This window comes from Aphelocoma coerulescens, chromosome 25 (assembly GCF_041296385.1).
Source record: "Aphelocoma coerulescens isolate FSJ_1873_10779 chromosome 25, UR_Acoe_1.0, whole genome shotgun sequence".
Taxonomy (NCBI): Eukaryota; Metazoa; Chordata; class Aves; order Passeriformes; family Corvidae; genus Aphelocoma; species Aphelocoma coerulescens.
Genome location: NC_091038.1, coordinates 3,342,083 through 3,361,870, shown reverse-complemented (window position 1 = coordinate 3,361,870; position 19,788 = coordinate 3,342,083). Strand labels below are relative to the sequence as shown.

The window sequence follows — 19,788 nt, the reverse complement described above, 5'->3', positions numbered from 1 at the left end:
ATCGTAGAATCATAGAATCATGGGATGATTAGTGTTGGACAGGACCTTAAAGCTCATCAAGTTCCATCCCCCCTGCCATGGGCAGGGACACCTTCCACTATCCCACGTTGCTCCAAGCCCCATCCAACCTGGCCTTGGACACTTCCAGGGATGGGGCAGCCACAGCTTTCCTGAGCATCCTGTGCCAGGGCCTCTCCACCCTGACAGGGAACAATTTCCTCCTAATATCTAATGTAAATCTCCCCTCTTTTTGGTTTGAAACCGTTTCCCTTTGTCCTGGAAGATGGCCCATCCCCCCCCCCCTCAGGCAGACCCTTACAGACAGGGCTCATTTGTCAGGATAACAGGAGACAGGTAAGTCCCTTGGATGAAGCTGCCGTACTTCCCTTCAAGATTTCCTGGACAGAAATACGTGCACATGCGCTGCACAGCTTGACAACGAACGTGCAGCGAATCCAACACATCCTGGACGTGTTGGATTTGCTGGGCACACACGGACCATCTGGCCAACACATGGGCCTTGGGCTTGACATGTCCAGAAAGCATCTGACTGACGGCGGATGCACCAGGCAGGCAGTTGGAGCACATGCAGGAAACCGGCCCCACTGGCACCACGGTGGAGGTGGGTGCGATGCTCACGGAGCTGGTCTGGGGCTGTGCCGGGATTTCTGGGCTGATGGAGATTCAGACACAGGCAAGTGCCAAAACCCCAACGTGCCCCTGGACAAAATTCAGAAGAGGACATACCCAGGGAAACACATGGTAATTCTGATGTTCTAGAAATGGAAATCGGGAATTATCTGCTCGCAGAAGATGGGATTCCAATGGGAGGGAAACGTGTTCCTTGAAAAATGAACTACATGTATAAGCAGCAGAAATAAGGGGAGACTGTGACCTTGAAATTGAATCCTTTTGATCCCAGACCTAAAATTATCCAGATTTCAGCAGAGGTTTCTTCAGCAACCTCAGTGCAGTTCTTCAGAAAAACCCCTCATGACCAGAAGTCCAAACCCTCCCCGTTATGAACGCAACCAAGTCTGCCAAGGGTGCGGCACCCACGATCCCAGCACCAGATTGTCCCTGTAGCTTAGCACCCATCTGCAGCCAATATGCTGAGCTCTTAACAAAATTGAGGGGGGTTAAAATCTGGTCTCCAGGGCCTGATCCCATGGACCTGGGCTCACCAAAACCAATGGACTTCAAGGAGCTTTGGATCAGGCTTTGCGCTAATTTACTTATCTCATAGAAGAGCTTAATTAACAAATGTTTGCAAAGCACTTTAGGATCCCTGCACGGACAGTGAGACTCCTCTTGCTGCTGGTCCCATTGACAAAGCAAAGAGGTTTAATGTCAACAGGGAGCAGATGAATTGTATGGACAGTGGCGGCCACAGACGGGGACGGAGGGACACGCCGGGTGGATCGGCCGTCACGGAGCGCAGAGTCAGCCCTGCACCGCGTGCTTCAGGGAACAGCCAGCACACAGGGCTGTGTGCTCAGAGTGGAAGGGAGCCCTTCCAGCTTTCCAGCATTTGGGATACTCCTGTTTCACATGCAGCTGAGCAGTTCTTGAAATGAGCTGTTCAGGGACAGGGATACGACGTCTCAAAGCACTTGTGGCGATGGCACCCCAGCCTGAGCTTTCTAACTCAGGATATTCTATGATTCTATGCAAGATGGGAATGAAGGAAAGCCTGAAAAAGGTGTCCTGGTTCGAAGCAGGTGTTTGCTCCCTCTGTCCTCCTCACCATCAGCTCATCCCCTCAGTCTAAGGGACGTGGGATGCTTCCACAGCATTCAACCTTTCCTAGCAGCTGCCACCTTTCCCCCAGACTTGAGTCATGTCGGGGAGCAGAGGGATGCAGCACTGGGAAGTGCCAAATTTGGCTTCACACTGATGACACAAATTCATCCAGAAAGTTTCTCTCTGCCTTCGTTCTTGATGGTGACTCTAAGTCGCTGTTTTGCCTAAGGACAGGCTGCTGGCACTTCCTCAGTCAATGTCAGCTTTATTCCTGCCTCCCACAGAACTTTCTGTCACCAGCCATGGTGCCCGGCCACCCCTCCCCGACGGCTCTGGCACCGGCAGCAGCTGCAGTTTGCAATTTCTCCCTTTCTTTGATCGTTCTGCAGCCTCAGGAAGGGACGAGGCGCACGTGACGCCGCTGCCTGATCCCGACCTCTCTGCTCGGAGCACTCTGCCGCTGTCCCTGGCTTTCATTAATACTTCTTTTTTTCCCTGACAGTAATTCGGGGATGTGGATTTTAAAACATTTGGAAATACCCGCTTTTTAACTAGAAACACTGTGTTTCTGCCAAAACCTCGGCAGGGGTGTTCGCTGAGTGAATGTAGCCGTGCAGAGACTACACCCACGGCGAAATCCTCACTCGCAATCCAGCGCTACCTGCCCCCAAAAAATAACCTTTTACCCCTCTGTCCAGGGAGTTGGGAATGATCCAGCACCCAAAAGCCCCACAACATGAGCCCCTATGACCTACTCCAGCTCATCGAGCTGGTTCAAGCCACCTGGCAGAGCTAACTTTAACCTGAATTACTCCTGAAATCCAGCTTCCCCAGAGGCAGTGATGCCAGACGGGAGGTAAGATCATTCCCAAGCAGCTGCTATCACTGGGAAGAGGATCAAAGTCTTGGTTGTAGCCCAGCTACGCCCCCAAAATATTGTATGAACTGAGAGACGCTGCTATCAGGGACCCATCAGGATTAGTCACTGCCCATGTTGCCAATTCCTGTGATTTTTCTACGAGCGTTCCTGGTTGCCTTAAATTCCCAGCTCTGTGAGTCATGTGAATCTGCGCGAGTATGAATTTTTGTTTTTTAAAGTAAGTTTCTAGACCTTGTGGCTGTGCAGAAAAGCAAGGTGATGTAACCAGAGTGAAATCCGACAGCCCCAGGAGAAGGCAAATGAAAAGAAACTCAATTTTCAATATTTTTTTTGGAGTCGCACAAACTTTTTAGTCAGTTTGGTGATTTCTGGGCCTGGCTCGTGCTGCTGGAATGCTCGGAGCTGGAGCTCCATGGTTTTTCCCTTTTTTCCTTTCACTTTCTGATTTCCAGGGGCTCTTTCTTCTCCTGAGAGCTCCACGACAGAACTTAAAATGGAGGTGGAAGCAAAACCACGTCCCTAAAATGACATGCTGCCTCCAGAGCAGGCACTGCTATCAGCCTCACGTGTGAGATCCAACTTGGACAAGTGAAAACTCCATAATTTACAGGGCAGAACAGGATAGTTCCCTCCACCACCACACGTGTTCCAGCACATGGACACAAACACGGTCCTCGCCCACACTGGAACGCGCCTGCACGGAGACGTGTGTGCGAACAAACACCTCGCATGCAAACACGTGTGGTTTATGTACATGTTTCAGTGTACGTAATTGTACGTGTTTGCACCATGTGCTTACACAGACACACACAAGGGTTTCACCTGGTTGTGCCACAGCCAGCAGGTGTGTGCAAGGTAACCAGCAGTGTGTGTGTGTGAACGCCCACGTGCATTAAGTGGGCATTTTTGGTGGTTTAACGGGGCCCACCCGGCCGAGTGCCTGTTAAAACTGCCGTGTGATGTGTATGTGCCCTATGGAGCCACCATCGATCACATCCCAATACAAACAGACACCACCTCTTAGAAGAAAAAATATCCCAAACTGCCATGAAGGAAAACATCCCGAACTGCCGCTCTCAGGAGTCCCAACACCACACAAAGGTGAAAAAAGAAAGAAAGCCTTAGGACACTGTTTTACAGCCATGACCACAATGAGCTGCATGAAACACAGCAGTGGGTGGGTTCTCCTGCCCTTAGCTTTACTTTTTTCCCTCTTTTTTTGTGCACACCTACAGCACAGCCACCACAAGCTCTAACCCACAGCTGCTCCACGCCAGGTCCTGCTGCAGAGGGGACCTACCAGCAGCAGCCCCTCCGGCTGGTGTCCCAGCATCTCCCTGAGTTTGTACTATACATCAGGAAACCTGGATGAAAAAACCAAACTGAAAGCAAACATTTCCCTTCCCAAAGTGCCTGGGCAAACTCACAGGGAAAGCTCCAGCAGCACCTTACCGGCTGAGTCAGTGGATGAGCCATCTCCTTGTGCTGGGTGCCCCATCTGCCGAGTTTAGCCGCAGCTGAGATCTTCTGCTGGTAGACCCAGAAAAGGGAGGGGGGGAAAGAAAATACCTTCCTGTAAGGATCCCAGAGCCAGAGAGAGGAAATCATACAGGATACAGTGGGGGGTAGAAAAGTCCAGCCCCGGTGACAAGGCACCAGTGCCACCACCCCCCAGCCCTCGCTGCAGCCGTTGCCTTTGCCAGAGCTGCAGCGCGATGTGGCTCGGCGGGAGCCTCGCATCCCTCTGCATTGTCCCTCTCCAGTGTGAGCTCCGGCAATCTCATTTCATGGGAGACATCTGGTTTGATTCAAAGGGAAGAAAGGGGAGAGGGGAGAACTGCGCGCTCACACACTCACCGCCCAGCCCGGCTGGCTGGGAGCTGGGGAGCGATTGTCAATGCTTCCCTCCACGCTGAATCCTCCTCATTTCAATGAGAAAGGCCAGCCCAGGGAGCAGGGCTGTCCCACGGCCCCCCCAGCATTCCCAGTCTGCAGAAAGGGGCTTTGCTGGGGCACGGAGCCAAGGGTGGGGAGCTGAGCCCCAGCAGCCCTGTCAAGCCTCGCTGTGCCTGGAGACACTACAAAGCCTTGGGGGGCTGAGGGGCTCCCCCTTCTTGTTTTCCACAATTCCCGGTCCTGGTGGACATGCAGTACTGCCCCTCAAATGCCTGTAGCTGTGGTTGAGGGTCTTCCCACTGCAAGACTGAAGTCCTCATGTTTGTGGGGAAGCCTTTTTGAAAGCCATGTCCTCCTTCACAAGGATGAAGCAGTGAGCTCCTTGTCCATGGGAGGGGGGTTCCTGCCCCACTGTCCCACCATTCACCCCACTGAGCCTGGTGCCCTGCTAGCCTGTGCCCAAGCCAGTTCCACCCTGAGGTGTCCCTGCCGAGCCACCACTCCTCCCAGGGGTCCCTGCTATCCCTGTGGGTCTCCGAATGGATCCCAGCCCTGGAGACGTCTGCAGCACCCCTCATGGATGGGAAGCAACAGGTCCCCACACAAACCCTCCTTGATGGGGTGTGCGTTGACAGGTCCCCACGTGGCCCCCTCCTTCACCCATGGCCCTCCACGGTGGGGGGCACATGGTGGGTCCCCACATAGATCCCTCTTTCCTGTGATCCCTCCATGCCAGGGGTGTGCAGAGTGAGTCACTCATGGAACTCAGAGTAGGACCCCATGCAGCCCCTACACCTGTGTCTCAGTGGGTCCCCATGCAGCTCCCTCCACCCACCCATTGCATGGTGGGTCCCCGAGGAGTCCCTTCCTCATGTGACACAGGGAATCCCACTGCAGCCCCCTCCACCCATTGCACAATGGGTCCCACCACAGTCCCTTCCACCCATGGCATGGCTGATCCCCTTGCGTCATCCTCCAGCCGTATCACAGTGGGTCCCCACGCAATCCCCTCCATCCATTCAATCCACGGCCGGTCCCCTCGCACCTCCCTAACCCGTGTCACAGCACCTACCCCCCATCCCCTTCACCCATGTCATGGCATGTCCTTCTGCAGCCCCTCCACCGGTGACATGGTGGATCCCCCTGCATCCCCCTCCACTGGTGGCACCGCGTGGTCCCCCTGCAGCCCCTCCACCCGTGACACAGTGTGTGCCCCTACAGCCCCTCCACACACCGCACAATGTCTCCCCACAGCAAATCCCCCCCCCCCTCCCTCCGTGTCCCAGGCGGTCCCCCCCATCACACTCCACCCATGTCACCGTGGGTGCTCGTGCAGCCTCTCCACCCGTGTCACGGCGGGTCCCCCTGTAGCCCCCTCACCATGTCACAGCCGCTCCCCACACATCCCACATCCACTCGTGTCACCGTGGGTCCCCACATCCTCCTCCCCGTGTCACAGCGGGTCCCCCTCCCCATATGGCCTGTCCCCGCGACCTCCGGCCCCCGCCGCCCCGCTCCTCGCCACCCCCGTCCCGCCGCCCCGGTCCCCGCCGCCGCGGGCGGGGGTGTGCCGCGGCCGGACTACATCCCCCATCAGCCCGCGGGCCGGGCCGCTCCCGCAGCGCCCAGCCGCCTTCAAACAAAAGAGTTTCCCCCCGCGGGGCCGCGCTCCGCTCCGCGCCCCCCGCACCCCCCGCACCCCCGCACCCCCCGGCGGCGGCGGCCGGGGGCGGGGGCGTCGGCGGGGGGACCGCGGTGGAGGCGGCGGGCGCGGGGCTCGGGTTACACGGGAAAGGGGCTTGGCCAGGCGGGGGGCGGGGGGCGGAGGGTCCTTTTCTCTCTCTCGTTCTCTCCCTCTGCCTTTTTTTTTCCCTTCTCCCTCCCGAGCTCTTTGTGTCCCCCCCCCCTCCCCTCCTCTCGCCCCCCCCCCCCCCCCAGCCCCCAGCCCCCTCCCAAGCCTTTGTTAGCCATGCCTAGCCTGGTAGTCCCAGGGATAATGGAAAGGAACGGGGGTTTCGGCGATTTAGGCTGTTTCGGTGGGAGCGGCAAAGACAGAGCGCTGCTTGAGGATGACCGGGCGCTGCAGCTCGCCCTGGACCAGCTCTGCCTGCTGGGGCTAGGCGAGCCTTCCTCCTCCTCCTCCTCCTCGGCCGTGGTGCTGGTGGAGGACAGCAACAACAACAACAATAACCCGCCGCCGCCGCCGCCGCAGCAGCCCCCGCCGCCGCCGCCGCCGCCGCAGCAGCCGCCGCCGCCGCCGCCGCCGCCCCCGGCGGCCCCGAAGGGCTCGGCGGCGCCCAGTGCCGGGGCGGCGGAGCCCAAGTTGTGCGCGCTCTACAAGGAGGCCGAGCTGCGGCTCAAGAGCAGCTCCAACACCACCGAGTGCGTCCCGGTGCCCAGCTCCGAGCACGTGGCCGAGATCGTGGGACGGCAAGGTGAGCGCCGGGCCCCCGGTACCCCCGATCCTCCCTCGGTGTTGCCGGTCGCCGGCCCCGGGACACTCCCCCGCGGCCGGGGGGCCCCGCCGCCGCTCCCGCCGCTCCCTCCCGCCCATTGTTCGGGGCCGGGGCCGCTCGGCCCCGCCGGGGACAAAGCCCGGGGCTCCCGGGCTGTGGGCGGGTGGCTGCGCTCCCGGCACGGGGGTTTTTGGGGAGGGTGGGATGGGGGGTCTGTGGGAATGCTGCGGGGGCTTGTCCGGCTGCCGGCACCGGAGCCCCGCGCGCCGCTCCCCGGTTCTGCCAGAGAGCCGATCTTGACCGCGCTCTCCTTAAGAAAAAAAACTGGGAATAAGGCGGGGGAAGGGCGGGGGTGCAGGCTGAGCCCGGCCCCGCGCCCCGGAGTCCCCCTTTGTTGGCCGGGCGGAGGGGGTGTGGTGGTGCCGGGCTCGGTCCGAGCGGCCGGTGAGCGGGTGGGAGCCGAGCTCGTCCCGCCGCCCCTGGGAGCGGGGGGACCCCGGAGCGGGACCCGCCGTCCCGCGTGGGCCCCCCGCAGCCGCTGCCCGCGCGCCGCCACAGTGATGCTTTTGTTCTCCTCACGGCTCCGTTCGGAGCGAGGTGGAATGGAGGAGGGCTTTAAAAAAAATTATATATATATATATATATCTCCATACCACACCCACTCTTAAGTCACCCCTCGCCCACCCCCACCACTCCCGGGTGTGCGGTGCGGGGCCCCGCGCCGCCCGTGGGCACTGCGGGAGCCGGGGCACGGCGCTGCCGAGAGAAGTTTTGTGTCGCTACAGAGAAAAAAAAAATAATAATAGTGCGGCTAAGTGTTGGGGTTTTTTTTCTTTCTTTCTCTGAACAAGTAACTTGACGCTCTGGAAGTGCGATGGGCAGAGCCTGCGGCTCCATGGGCAGATGCTCCCCTGTGGGTTGGGATCGCAGGCCTCCGAGCAGGGGGTTTGTGGTGGAACCTGGGGGGTGATGACCCCCAGTGCCCCGTGAAGGGCTGAGGTGGGCGAGGGAAGCCACGGGGAGAGGGACACAAATGGCTCCTTGCTGGGCATCTCTGACGCTAGGGCGTGTGGTTGGAACAATGGGGCCTGCGGAGGCTCCGCTTGCTCCCACCCGTGGAGAAGGGGTCCGGTTCCCGCGCCGGGATGGAGAGTGGGCAGGCGTCCGGGGGATGCTGACCTCCCCAAAACTTGGGGCATCTGCAGCCGAGGGAGCAGCTCTTGCTCTGGCGTCCACCACACTGGGATGGGGGCCCCTCACTGGGGACCTGGGGAGACAGGCGGGAAGGGGTGAAGGTCTGGCCCAGGAGATCCCACTGGCCCTGATCCTGATCCTGATCCTCCCTGTGATGCCTTTGCATTGCCGGGAGCGGAGCGCGGGCAGACATGGTGGGGCTCAGCACCAACTGTGCACTGGTGGGTGTGAGGCCATAGAGAATCAGGCCCCCTTTGTTTAATAAAGTTGGGAAAGAGGATTCGGCAGGCGGAACCGAGAGGAAACGTGCCAGGGCTGTTTTCTTCCAGGATCTCACTGCTGCCCCAGACTCCTGAGAGAAGGGGGTGTGTTCCCATGTGTTCAGAACACAGCACGTGCCTGTTGTGTCCAGAGCGATGGAGAGGAACGCAGAGACCTGGATTTTTTCCACCATTTTTTGTGCATGTGAGGGTTTTCCCACATCTGGGAGACTGAAATGTCAGTGTGCTGGAGCTGTGAGGATGGGGATGGGGCTGTGGCTGTGCTCCACTGGCTGATGGGGCAGATGGTGTAGCCTGTGCCCCATCGTGGAGGTGGGTGGGATGGATCCTGTGCTGGGAGAAGCTGGGATTCCTTTGGCACAGTCCCTGCAGCTATGGCTCTTTAGTCCAGCAGAGATCATGGCCCACACTTGTTTCTAAAGGCCTGTAGGAATGTCTCCACTGTCTCCTGTGCCTTGTTTTTGTGTAGAAGGTCAGATTAAGAAGGTCTGGGGCTGGGTGCAGGGCTACCAGGGGGATTGAATCCTGGACTCTCATGGATGCCTGACCAGGAATCCCAGAAACTGCAGATTGTCACCCCTTGGTAGTACTGCTCATGTGGCAGACGGCTTTCTAGGAAAACAATTGTTTTATGGGTACCTGTGAACAGGGTAATAAACATATTGAAAAAGAGATGGAGGAAAAAAGTAATAATGAAATAAAAATTATTTCAGGGCTTTACTTGATAACAGGGTTTTGCTTTTTCTTCAGCTTACTATTTTCTGAAGAAACGCACTATCCCTTCAGATTATTTTATAATAATATCAACCATCTATGAAAGTGCTCCTCACAGGCAGGCATGGATATGAGAGGCCTGGATCTGGGCACAGGGGCCCTGGTGCACACACTTGGCCATGGGAATTCCACCTGCCATCAGGCCACCTCACTTTGCCAAAGGAGTGTAAAGGCACTTAAGTGTAAATAAGGCTCAAGCCTGATACATTTTTACTGGAATGTCTGTAAGGGTGGTTTGTGAAGAGGTTTAATTGTGGCAGAGGGGGTGGCTCCACTCCAAGCGAGAGATGCTGCAGGAACTCAACCTGAGCTTGGCAGCTCCTGCTTTCCCCAGGAGCTGTGAACGTGCCCTCGCGGAGCCAATCGCCTGCTGGAAGCCTTGCTCCGGTTTGCGCTGGGGATGGTTTGTGCGCTGAATTTGAGCAGCGCGTCTCCAGCAGCGCGGCCACGAGCCGGCTGGGATGGGGGACTGACCGGGATGAGATGGTGGGCTGTGGAAAGGGGGACTTGGTGGGAATTGGCCAGACAGGCTCCTCCCACCTGGTGCCCCAGGGTCCATGGCAAAGAGCTGGGTGGCTGGTGGGATGTGCCAAGGGCTGCTTTGCAAACTGGAGGACAGGAAACTGGAAAAGGAAGAACGAGGGGATGAAGTCATAAGAATCCCTTTGACTGGTGCCTAGGACCCCTGGCCATGGTTGGAAGTGACACCCCTTCCCTGGCTGGAGGTGGAGCCATGACCTCCATGCCTGTCCTCCTGTTGCTGTGAGGGTGAGGGGCAGGAGTGAGTCTCTGCCTGAGTCGCAGCTCCCGCAGGTCATCCCCCCTTCCCTTGGCATGTGTGTGAGTTCTAGCCCTGCTGAGTTGGGTGACTGAACCTCCTGGCATGTGCCATGGCACCGACAGTGCTCCCTGGTTGAATTCCAGCCCTGTTGAGTTGGGTGACTGAACCTCCTGGCATGTGCCATGGCACCGACAGTGCTCCCTGGTTCTGGAGCCAGTCCGGGCCTGCGTGGCACGTCAGGGTGCTTGGTGGCTCTTGTATTTCTCCTGCCAGCTCGTGTTGTGGGTGTCTTGCCTGCAATAGCCTGTCCATGACTGCCAGCTCTCACAGCTATGCCAGTGAAATTGTAGAGACAAAGCACTGGAGGTGTTTGCAGTAGGTTCTTGAGGGGATGGTGGGACATCAAGGGATGTGGGTTGAGATGGGAGAGGTGCTGGGAGGAATGGAGAATGTCTTAAGGGCATCATGTTTTGGTTGTGCATACTGTGAACTTAGAAAGGGGCAGAAATCTTCGGTCACTGTGGTGTCCGGGTTCTTCCCTAGAAGTGACCTGAGGTGGGTGTAGATCAGCCAGATCAAGATTTGTATCCAACTTTTCTGCCTGCTCCCATAGACAAACTGGGCTCCTGTCGGTGGAGCCAGGGAAGAGGCCACAGGGCACATTTAAGGCCAGATGTTGTGGTTAGGGAGACATGGTGCTGCTTCTGTGTGTCTGTTTCGTGCAGGTGTTGGGAGAAGGTGTGGGGTTGGTTTGGCTTCCTGCTGTGCCCACTCCCAGCTGAGACCTTCCCTATAAGGATTTTTGAACTCTTAAGGATTTTTGGTCCTTCTGAGGGTTTTTGGTCTCATCACAGTAATAGCATCCATTGTCACCTGTACTCACAGACACCCTTTGATGCAGCATCTCCCAGCCTGCTCCAACCAGCCTGTTGTCACCAGGAATGAGATTATGTGAGAGAGGATCTTAACGTAATTGCTCTTTCTTGGCAAGGTGAAGTCAAATAACAAGAGGCCCCACTAAACCCAGGTGATTGGGCTCTTTGTGTAGCTCCAAACATGCTCCAACGCTTTCAGCATTTAAAAATAGTCCAAGGAAGCCTTTTCCATTGAGGAAGTCTGATGATTGCAGCTCCCCCACCTACCCTGTGGAGGTGGATGTATGTACAGCATCCGAGGAGCAGCGAGGGGGGCAGATCTTCTTGTCTCCTTGCTTCACCGAAATCTTGGAGCTAAAGCCACCCCATCTGGTGGGGTCTGAAGACAACCTCTGTATGCTGCTCTGGCATCTCGAGATGGGCCTTAAAGGGGGAGAGATATTGCAATTGGTGTCGGGTTGTTATAAAGTGTTAATGAGAATTGGTCTGAATTTACACCAGGGAAAAGTGCGGAACGGGATCGACTTTGTGCTGTTTGAACTGGAGGTGGGAGGAGAAAACGGGTCTGGGAGAGAGACAAAGGGAATTTTCTAGGGAGACACGCACGCTCCCCCGCGCATCGGATCGGGCGGCTGGATGCCGCGCTGACCGAGTGAACCGCGCCGCAGCGCAGCCGCCCGGAATCTAGGGCAGTGGGAAAGCGTGCTGCCGCTGGGTGGGGGCCCCCGCCTTTGTCTGGCAGCCCCCTCCCTGCGTCCCCCCGCGCTCGCCATGCCCCGCTTCCCCCGTGCCCCGGCCGGCTCCGGCGCCGTGCGTGTGCCGCGGCAGGATTGTGCCGTGCGGGGGGCCACGGGCACACCCACTCCATGCGATGCATCGCTGCTGGGGCTGGGGGCTTCCCAACTTTCCTCCGCTGCACGAGGCAGTGATTGTCTGTGGCGCTGGGGCTGTTTCTGTTGGGTGTTTTGGTGGGCTTTTTTTCTCTTTTTTTTGTTTTTTTTTTCATAAACAACTTTCATCACAATGTGAAAAAGCGTAAAATCGCCGCACTGGAACAAGGCAGCCGCTGATTTTCCTGGCATGGTGCGTTGGGTGGTGTTTTTCCCCTTCTTGTAAACACAACTTGCATCATCAGGACAATAAACCCTCGGTGCAAAGAGATTTAGTTGGTTGGTTGTGGTCCTTTTGTGTGCATTTGTGCTTTTTGACACCACTTTCATCAGGTTTTCAATGCAGCAAAACCTTACCCCACAGGCCGTCAGGAGGGTTTATTTGTGAGGTTCTTTGTGTGCTTGTCTTTTAACAAGGCTTTCATGTTAACGGGGAAAAGAATGCCCCACCTTACCCGAGGTAGCTGAGGATTGTTTATTTTATGATCCTCTTCAATTTTATGACTACAACAGAAAAAAGGACTGAGTTCTAATTTGCCCTTAGACGCACCCCACCAGCACTGTCAGAATGGACTGCGTGGGGTATTTACAGGTGTAATTTGTATCTGTGCAGTGTAACGGTGCCTTGGGATAAATGAGAAGAGGGCTAAAAAGCTTTTGTCTGTAGAGATTATTTCATATCTGATGAAAACAAAAAATATCAGGATCTGGAGTGATTTGTGGGGTGTGTTTTGTGAAATAAAACCACAACACAGTCAATGAAACAAAAAGACCCACCTTGGGGTTGGCTCCAGAGCTGTTTGCTGTGGCTGGTACAGCTCCTCTGATGCTTCCAGAGTCATGCTCCTGGGCTGGAGGTGCCAGTTGGTGCCAGGTGAGAGTCTCTAGACTGCATCAGTAGCAGAATATACCTGTGCAGGATCTGGCCTTGTGGCAGCACTGAGGAGAAGGTCATCAGCGGGTGTAACTCTGAATTTACACCAAAGTGAAATTATTTGATAGATCTACTCCATAGGCACGGTTGCATGTGCCATTGCACTGTCCTGGTGGCATCGTCACCATGGTGGTGTGCTGGGCACATCCATTCCATGCACTGCTCCTTCCTTTTCCCGCTGATGGAGCAGCGCCGGGGAGCCTTGGCGTAAACCCTGCTGAGGTCCCGTGAAAACACATCGGTTTGGGGCTGCTCAGAGTGAGAACATTTGGGATGGGTTCATGCCAAGGAAATGACAGTTAGATCAGATGCATCCAGCACCCTTGTGTCCCTTGTGAGCACCTGCCTTTGCTGGAGAGGTGAACCAAGCTCCTAGAACCTTCTCCATCAGTTTCGATGGATTCGTTGCCCTGATGCAGGGGTAAGCAGAGAGGAGAAGGTGGCTGTGTGTCCAGATCTCCCCCTGACCCCCACCACCCATCTTGGCAATGTCTAGACTCAATTTATTTATGTGTTTTCAGCCAGAGATGGCTGCTCTGCAGATTAATTCCGGTGAGCTGATGGGTCTGGGCACCAGAGGCTCTCCACTCCTCCAGCCTTTGGTCCTGTGTGGGAATGTTTGTGACGTACTCAGGTAATTTACAAACACATTTAGTTTGAGTCAATTGGTAATCAGTGAAATTAAAGAGAAAAAAGGGTGAGGGGAGGAACTGAGCTTACAACCTCCTTCATGAAATGCTTTGGGATTGGCATTATTGACGAAAACCAGGATAATAGAAGGTAGGCTGTGGAAACACAATGAGAAAGGGCTTAATTCTCTGTTTAATATAAAAATATAAGTGGCAGGAGTGTGCCAGGGATCGACACACTGATGTCTGTGCAGTCCCATATCGAGGAGAACATACACAGGTTATGTATTAGCGCAGCTTTGACGGGTCCTTTTCTCCCCTTAGCTTCGTTTGACACCACCTGCTAGGCAATTCCCTCCCTTCCACCTCCCTCCCCTTTGAATAATCCCCCCAGTAAAATGCTTTGTTACTTGGTGTTTTCAAATTTCAGTTATGCACGGAGAAAGTGTCAAAAAAACACCCCGTGCAAGGCAAATTTTGTTTGGAATAAGCACATTGGGGTGTGCTGCCTGTCTGGCTGGGGTGTCATGGGCCACATCCTGATCCAGCTGTGCTCCATCAGAAACAGGGTGATCTCAAAGGAGGCTCAGCCCCTTTTTAGTGTGCAAAGCAGAGTCAGGGATGGGGCTGAGATGGGCTGGGAGCCTTGGCACTAAGTGAGTAAATCACGTTTAAGCTCAGCCTAGTTTTAGCGGATGTAAACCAGTGCAGCGCTCCTGGAAGTTGTGGAGCTCTCTGGATTTGGGCTGCTGATGGTTTGGCCATTGTCTGTGCCAGTTTAGAGCTGCTGGAGGTCAGGGCCGCTGAGCCCACTGTGCTGCTGGGCTTGCTGGTGTAATTTCTTGCGAGGTGATTTTCTCCTGTTTTTAAGCACAGGATCCCCATCTGTCTGTCTCCACAAAGCTGGCTTTCCCGTCTGCAGGCCTGCACAGAGACCCTCCCTCCCCCCCTTCTCACACCACCGACTGCACCACGCGTCCTTTTGTCCGTTCCAGATCCTCCTTCCCCTCCCTCTCGCCGTGCTCTCTCATTGCCCATCTTCCTTTGGCCATTTTGGGGTGTCTCTGCTTTGCCTCCTCACCCCTCATTCTCCTCTTCCTTTGGAGGATGTGCCTCTCCCTGAATTCCCATCACCTTTGCTCCATCCCTAACTCCCTCCCACTCCTCCAGCTCGCGTAACGTGCTTACATTTGCCCTCATTCATGTGTATTCCTTGCCACTATTCCCTTCCATCTGTCCCCAGCATGGAGCCCCTGTCCTTTGTCACCGCTCTGCCTCCCTGACCCTCCCTGATTGTTTCCTGTCGTGCCGGGCTCAGATCCCTCTCCCCCACACGCCGTCATTGTCCCGCGGCTCAGAACAGCGCGGAGCCCAATCCCAGCCGTGCCACACGCCTGCCTGAGGTCTCTCTGCACAGGAGAGCGAGCCTTGCCCTCCAGAGGCAGAGTGCGGGTCACTGCGGAATGCGATGGAGCTCCCTCAGCCTCGGGTGATGCACGGGGAGGCATTTTCAGCTTGATGCTTGCTGTGAACACCCCTGTCTTTCCCTGTGATGCTCCGGTGATATCCCTGGGGAAATGGTGGCATCTTGGTTAATCTTCCTAAGATGGAATCTCCATCTTTGGAGTGAGCGGCACAGGAGTGGGGCAGGGAAATGTCTGCCAGGGGTGGGTCAGGGATAGCCCACCCTGCCCAGGGGTGCCAGAGGGTGTAGGTGACCTCTCACGGTTTTATCCAGCTCTCCTTGGGATGAACCTTTATTACGGATTTTGCCTGCGTGGGTTTATCCTACAGTTGAGTCGTGCCTGGCTCCATGAGGTCCTGTCCTTTGGGTTTCCTGGGAACTGATAGCACACCACTGGGTGATCACTGGTCCACATGGGCTGTGTGGAAACTTTACTCAGCAAAGCATCACAAATGTACCTCATGGTGCAAACTCTGGGGAGTAACCCGTGAGCTACACTGGATTTGGCAGGGGGTGGATTTGGTTTGGATTTGGGGATTTGCCCAGATCCTTCTTTGTGTCAGATCTGGCATTTCCATTCCCCAGGAACATGGAATTCCTGTCTCAGAGACGGGTTTAGTGCAGCAGCGCTGTGATGTGGAGTGTTAAGAGGAAGTTTTGCGGGAGCACAAGGCAGGAGACAGCTATTCCTGCTCCAGAAATGGGGAATGAGGCTCCGGGAGCTGAAGTAGCTCTGAGGAGTTAAAAGTCACACTGGGAGTCGACAGCGAAGTTCCGATTTACCGGCACGTGTCCCACACTGCTGCCAAGAGCCTCCGAGGGGCAGTGGGGTTGCCAGCTGTGCCAGGGGGCTGCGTGTGCGCAGAGCCTGCGCTCGGCCGGAGCTGTGCCCGGTGCCCGGTGCCCGTTCGGTGTGACCGGCGGGGCTGGGCGTGCTCCGTGCCGGGCACTGCTGGATGCAGCGGCTGCTGCGGCGCCTGCGAGCCCAGGGAGTCGCTCCTGTCAGCTGTAGTGGCACAAGGCTGTTTCCATCGCCACAGGTGCGGGCTTCAATTCTTGCCAATGACACGAGGTGGTGGGATCGCTGCGTTCCAGCGAACACCCCGATGTCACCAGCCCGTGTCTCACGAGAGGAGCTGTGGGTGAGTGGCAGCCCTGAGCTGCCAGCCTGGGAGATGCTGTTATTTATTAGGATCTGTATAAATAATAATGTTCCAGCCCAGGAGCTGAGGAATCTGCATTTCGTGGTTGCAGAGGCATCGTTTGAAGCTTCTTGTGTGTTGAAGTGTGATGTCAGTGGAGTGTGTGGAGGAAGATCTGCTGGTGTGAAATAGTCAGAGGAGAGTACAGGAGATGCTCTTTTCTGGGGGGAGAAGGTGGGGCAGGAGGTGCTGGGGGATCTCACAGAGGTCTCAGTGCTGTGTCCTCATCCTGTGGTTCTGTGAGCCCTGAGTGAGGCACCCAAATCCTCGGGAAACCACAGCAAAGTGCTCAAAGTGCTCACCTTGCTTCATCTGCACTGGAGAATCGCAGGTTTTAATTTTTCTTGGAGATCTGAGCTCAGAGCATACCTCCTGCAGAGGAACCTCCAGCCTGTATGGGAACTCGGGGCCAGGCTTCGGAAATGCCTTGGGGCACCAAGTGAGGCTTTTCAAGAGAGAGGTCTGAGGGGCAGGACAGCAGCAAGGAGGGGTCCTTCAGAGAACTGTGCCCCATCTGTAAAAACACTTAGTTGCTTGATGGCATCCTGGTGTCGTCTGGGAACCTGGAGTCACAGAGCTGGATCAAGACCTTCCAAAACACACTGGAAAGTCTTTTGCTCTTTTTGGGAAAGCAGAAGGCTGTTTTCTAAGCTGTGAGGAGCTGGGGAATGGGCTTGGTGGGTTCTAGGAGCCGGGGAATGGGCTCAGTGGGCTCTGGTATGTGGATACTGGTACACAAAAGCACCACGTGGCCAGCAATCTCGGGAGAGGGTCTGAGCACCTGGAGCAGGTGTGGAGCAGCCTGCTGTGGGGCTCACAGGAGGGCAGCCCCGCCCCATTTCTTGCTGTTTCAGCCCCAAAGAAAATCCTGGCGTCCTGCTACCCCTGGCCATCTAGCTCTGCTGGCATTTGGAGTCCTGCCATATCTGCAGTGGGGAGGCCCAAACTGCTGCATCTCTGCAACTCCCCTCCAAACTTGGCCCCCTGAAGTTGACCGCATTCACCCCAAAACCTCCACAGTAGTACCACAGTCCTCACGGAGGGCTCTGGCTCTCTGGAGTCATGGCAGGCAACTCCCCTTGGGAGCTGGCACAGGGTGGCCAAGGGGTTCCACATTGGCCAGCCAGGCTGTGGGACCGGCATCTCCCTGTTCTCCTGTGACCTCCAGGCTGCCCCACACATCAGCCCTGTCCCCAGAGCCCGAGGATAACCATTTTCTCTGGGGGCCACCCTGGGGCTCTGGGGCAGGCCTCCTCAAAGAGACCACTGACTCCCGGGGGTGGCTTGGATCCTCTGTTACTCCGTGGTGTTGGGGTGTGTGGAAGGGAGATCTTAGGGATGATTGCTGAGGGAAGGCTGTCAGGGGGGATGGTGTGGTGCGGTGCAGCACACAAAATGGTGATCTCCGTTTTGGGGTATGAGGGAGCATGGCACTCCTGAGGGAGGGAGTCTCTGGGAATGGTGAGGGTGGACCTCCCTCTGGCATTTCCCCTCAGGGATAGGGGGATGGGGCCTTTGCCTTGTTCTGCGCAGTGGCTGCCATGTGGCACAGGAGATTATGGCCACTCAGCCCGGTGTCCTGCAGAGCAGGGCGAGCAGTGGGACGGCCTTGTTAACTGCCATGCCTTCTTCTCTCTCTTCCCAAGGCTGCAAGATCAAAGCCCTGCGGGCAAAGACCAACACCTACATCAAGACCCCGGTGCGGGGCGAGGAGCCGGTCTTCATGGTGACGGGGCGGCGGGAGGACGTGGCCATGGCCCGGCGGGAGATCATCTCAGCGGCCGAGCACTTCTCCATGATCAGAGCCTCCCGCAACAAGGCGGGCACCACCTTCGGCAGCGCGCCCACCCTGCCGGGGCAGGTCACCATCCGGGTGCGCGTGCCCTACCGCGTGGTGGGGCTGGTGGTGGGCCCCAAGGGAGCCACCATCAAGCGGATCCAGCAGCAGACCAACACCTACATCATCACACCAAGCCGAGACCGGGACCCCGTCTTTGAGATCACCGGTGCGCCGGGCAACGTGGAGCGTGCCCGGGAAGAGATTGAGACACACATTGCGGTAAGGACAGGCAAGATCCTGGAGTACAACAACGAGAATGACTTCCTCTCCAGCAGCCCTGACTCTGGCATGGAGAACCGCTACTCAGAGGCTTGGCGGGTCCACACGCCGGCGCCGGGCTGCAAGCCCCTCTCCACCTTCCGGCAGAACAGCCTGGGCTGCATCGGTGATTGCTCTGTCGACCCCGTCTATGAGACCCCCCGGCTGAACGACCAAAACGACTTCAATTACGGTTACCTCTTCCCCAACTACGGTGTGAACAAGCAGGATCTGTACTACGGGGTGCCGGAGTCGGGGGCCCCGATGTGGGCTGGGCAGGAGAACACCAACCCTGTCTCGGTGCTCTTCTCGAAGCAGCAGCGCTCCAGCAGCACCGGCACCATCCATCCCAACTCCCATCGCTCCCCGTCCTCCTCCATCCCAGAGCCCAGCCTCTCTGGGCTGCCCAGGCGGTCGCAGGGGGAGCCGCTCCAGGGGTTTTCCAAGCTGGGAACGCCGGCCGCTGCCCGGACGTCCGTCGCCAGCAGCCGCGAGTGCATGGTGTGCTTCGAAAGCGAGGTCACGGCCGCGCTGGTGCCGTGCGGCCACAACCTCTTCTGCATGGAGTGTGCCGTGAGGATCTGCGAGAGGACTGATCCCGAGTGCCCAGTTTGCCACGCAGCAGCCACTCAGGCCATTAGAATATTTTCCTAAAGAGACAGAGCAGGGCATTAGGGGGGTGGGGGTAGGAAGGGAGAATGGGGGGGGTCCATGAAAGAAAAATGATGATGATAATAATAATAATAATAATAATGATGATAATAATAATAATGACATCTGAAGAGCAAAAAATGAATGAAAGAATAAATTAATTTAAAGAAGAAGAAGAAGAAGAAGAAAAGAAAAGAAATTATTTTACAAGCAATGTATGTTATTTTTTAAAAAAAAATAAGTGAATAATAAAATTAAAATGAATAGCAAAGCCAGAAATTTTGAAGGGCGAACAATGCTCCAGCCTGCAATGTCTTTTGTAAACCAAGTACTCAGAACGCACACTCGGATCTCGCAAGCAAAGCGGTTTAGTTCATTTTTTTTTGGTGGTGAGATTGGGACTTCTTGGCGATAACCAAGCCAGGCCACCTGGATCAACCAGGGAGGGAGCAGGGATGCAGGGAGGGCCCTGCCAGCCTTTCTCCAGCCATGTTCAACCTTTGTCTTGGCCTGAAGCCCCCACTCTCCTCCCCCCAGGGTTGTCGGCCCAACTGGGAGCTCAGAAAGACACAACAGAAAGAAAGGAAAACGGATGACAGGGATTTAGAAGAACAAGAAAGAAACCATCAACCTCTGGGAACCTGTTAGAACGAGGGCACAACTGTATTACCTCAAAGATTTAAACAAAAAAATCACAGCTGAAGAACTTTTATTGTTTTCCTTTTTTTCTAAAAAAAAACCAAACAAAAAACACAAAAAAAAAGAAAATAAAAAAAAAGAAGGTGAAGAAATAAAAATGACGCCAGTGAAACTGAAGAAGGTTTGGAAGAACCTATTGGGATCACACCAGGCGACGGGCGTTTATTTTGTTATTCTGAGCCACCGTGGAGTCTGGAACTTTGTTCTTTTTTCCTTATCCAAGCAGGGATTTGTTCATCAGCCCAATCAGGAGTCACTAACAGGGTATTTCCAAAGCAGTCCCGAGTTCCCATCCGTGGGGGGAGTGCATCGACTTCCACGTTTCTGTAGGTCACTCTTC

At 55.9% G+C, this 19,788-nt stretch overlaps 1 protein-coding gene across 1 annotated transcript; it reads left to right on the top strand.

The window, feature by feature from the left end:
- Positions 1–6,488: 6,488 nt before the first annotated feature.
- MEX3A (mex-3 RNA binding family member A) lies at positions 6,489–18,752 on the top strand. The gene is made up of 2 exons (XM_068994981.1): positions 6,489–6,954; positions 17,647–18,752. The coding sequence occupies exons 1-2, from the start codon at positions 6,489–6,491 to the stop codon at positions 18,750–18,752; spliced, it is 1,572 nt and encodes a 523-aa protein (XP_068851082.1).
- Positions 18,753–19,788: the final 1,036 nt, after the last annotated feature.

Coding starts and splice junctions, on each gene's coding strand:
- MEX3A (XM_068994981.1), top strand. CDS start 6,489: ATGCCTAGCCTGGTAGTCCCAGGGATAATGGAAAGGAACGGGGGTTTC. Junction 6,955..17,646: donor CGAGATCGTGGGACGGCAAG/GTGAGCGCCGGG, acceptor TCTCTTCCCAAG/GCTGCAAGATCAAAGCCCTG.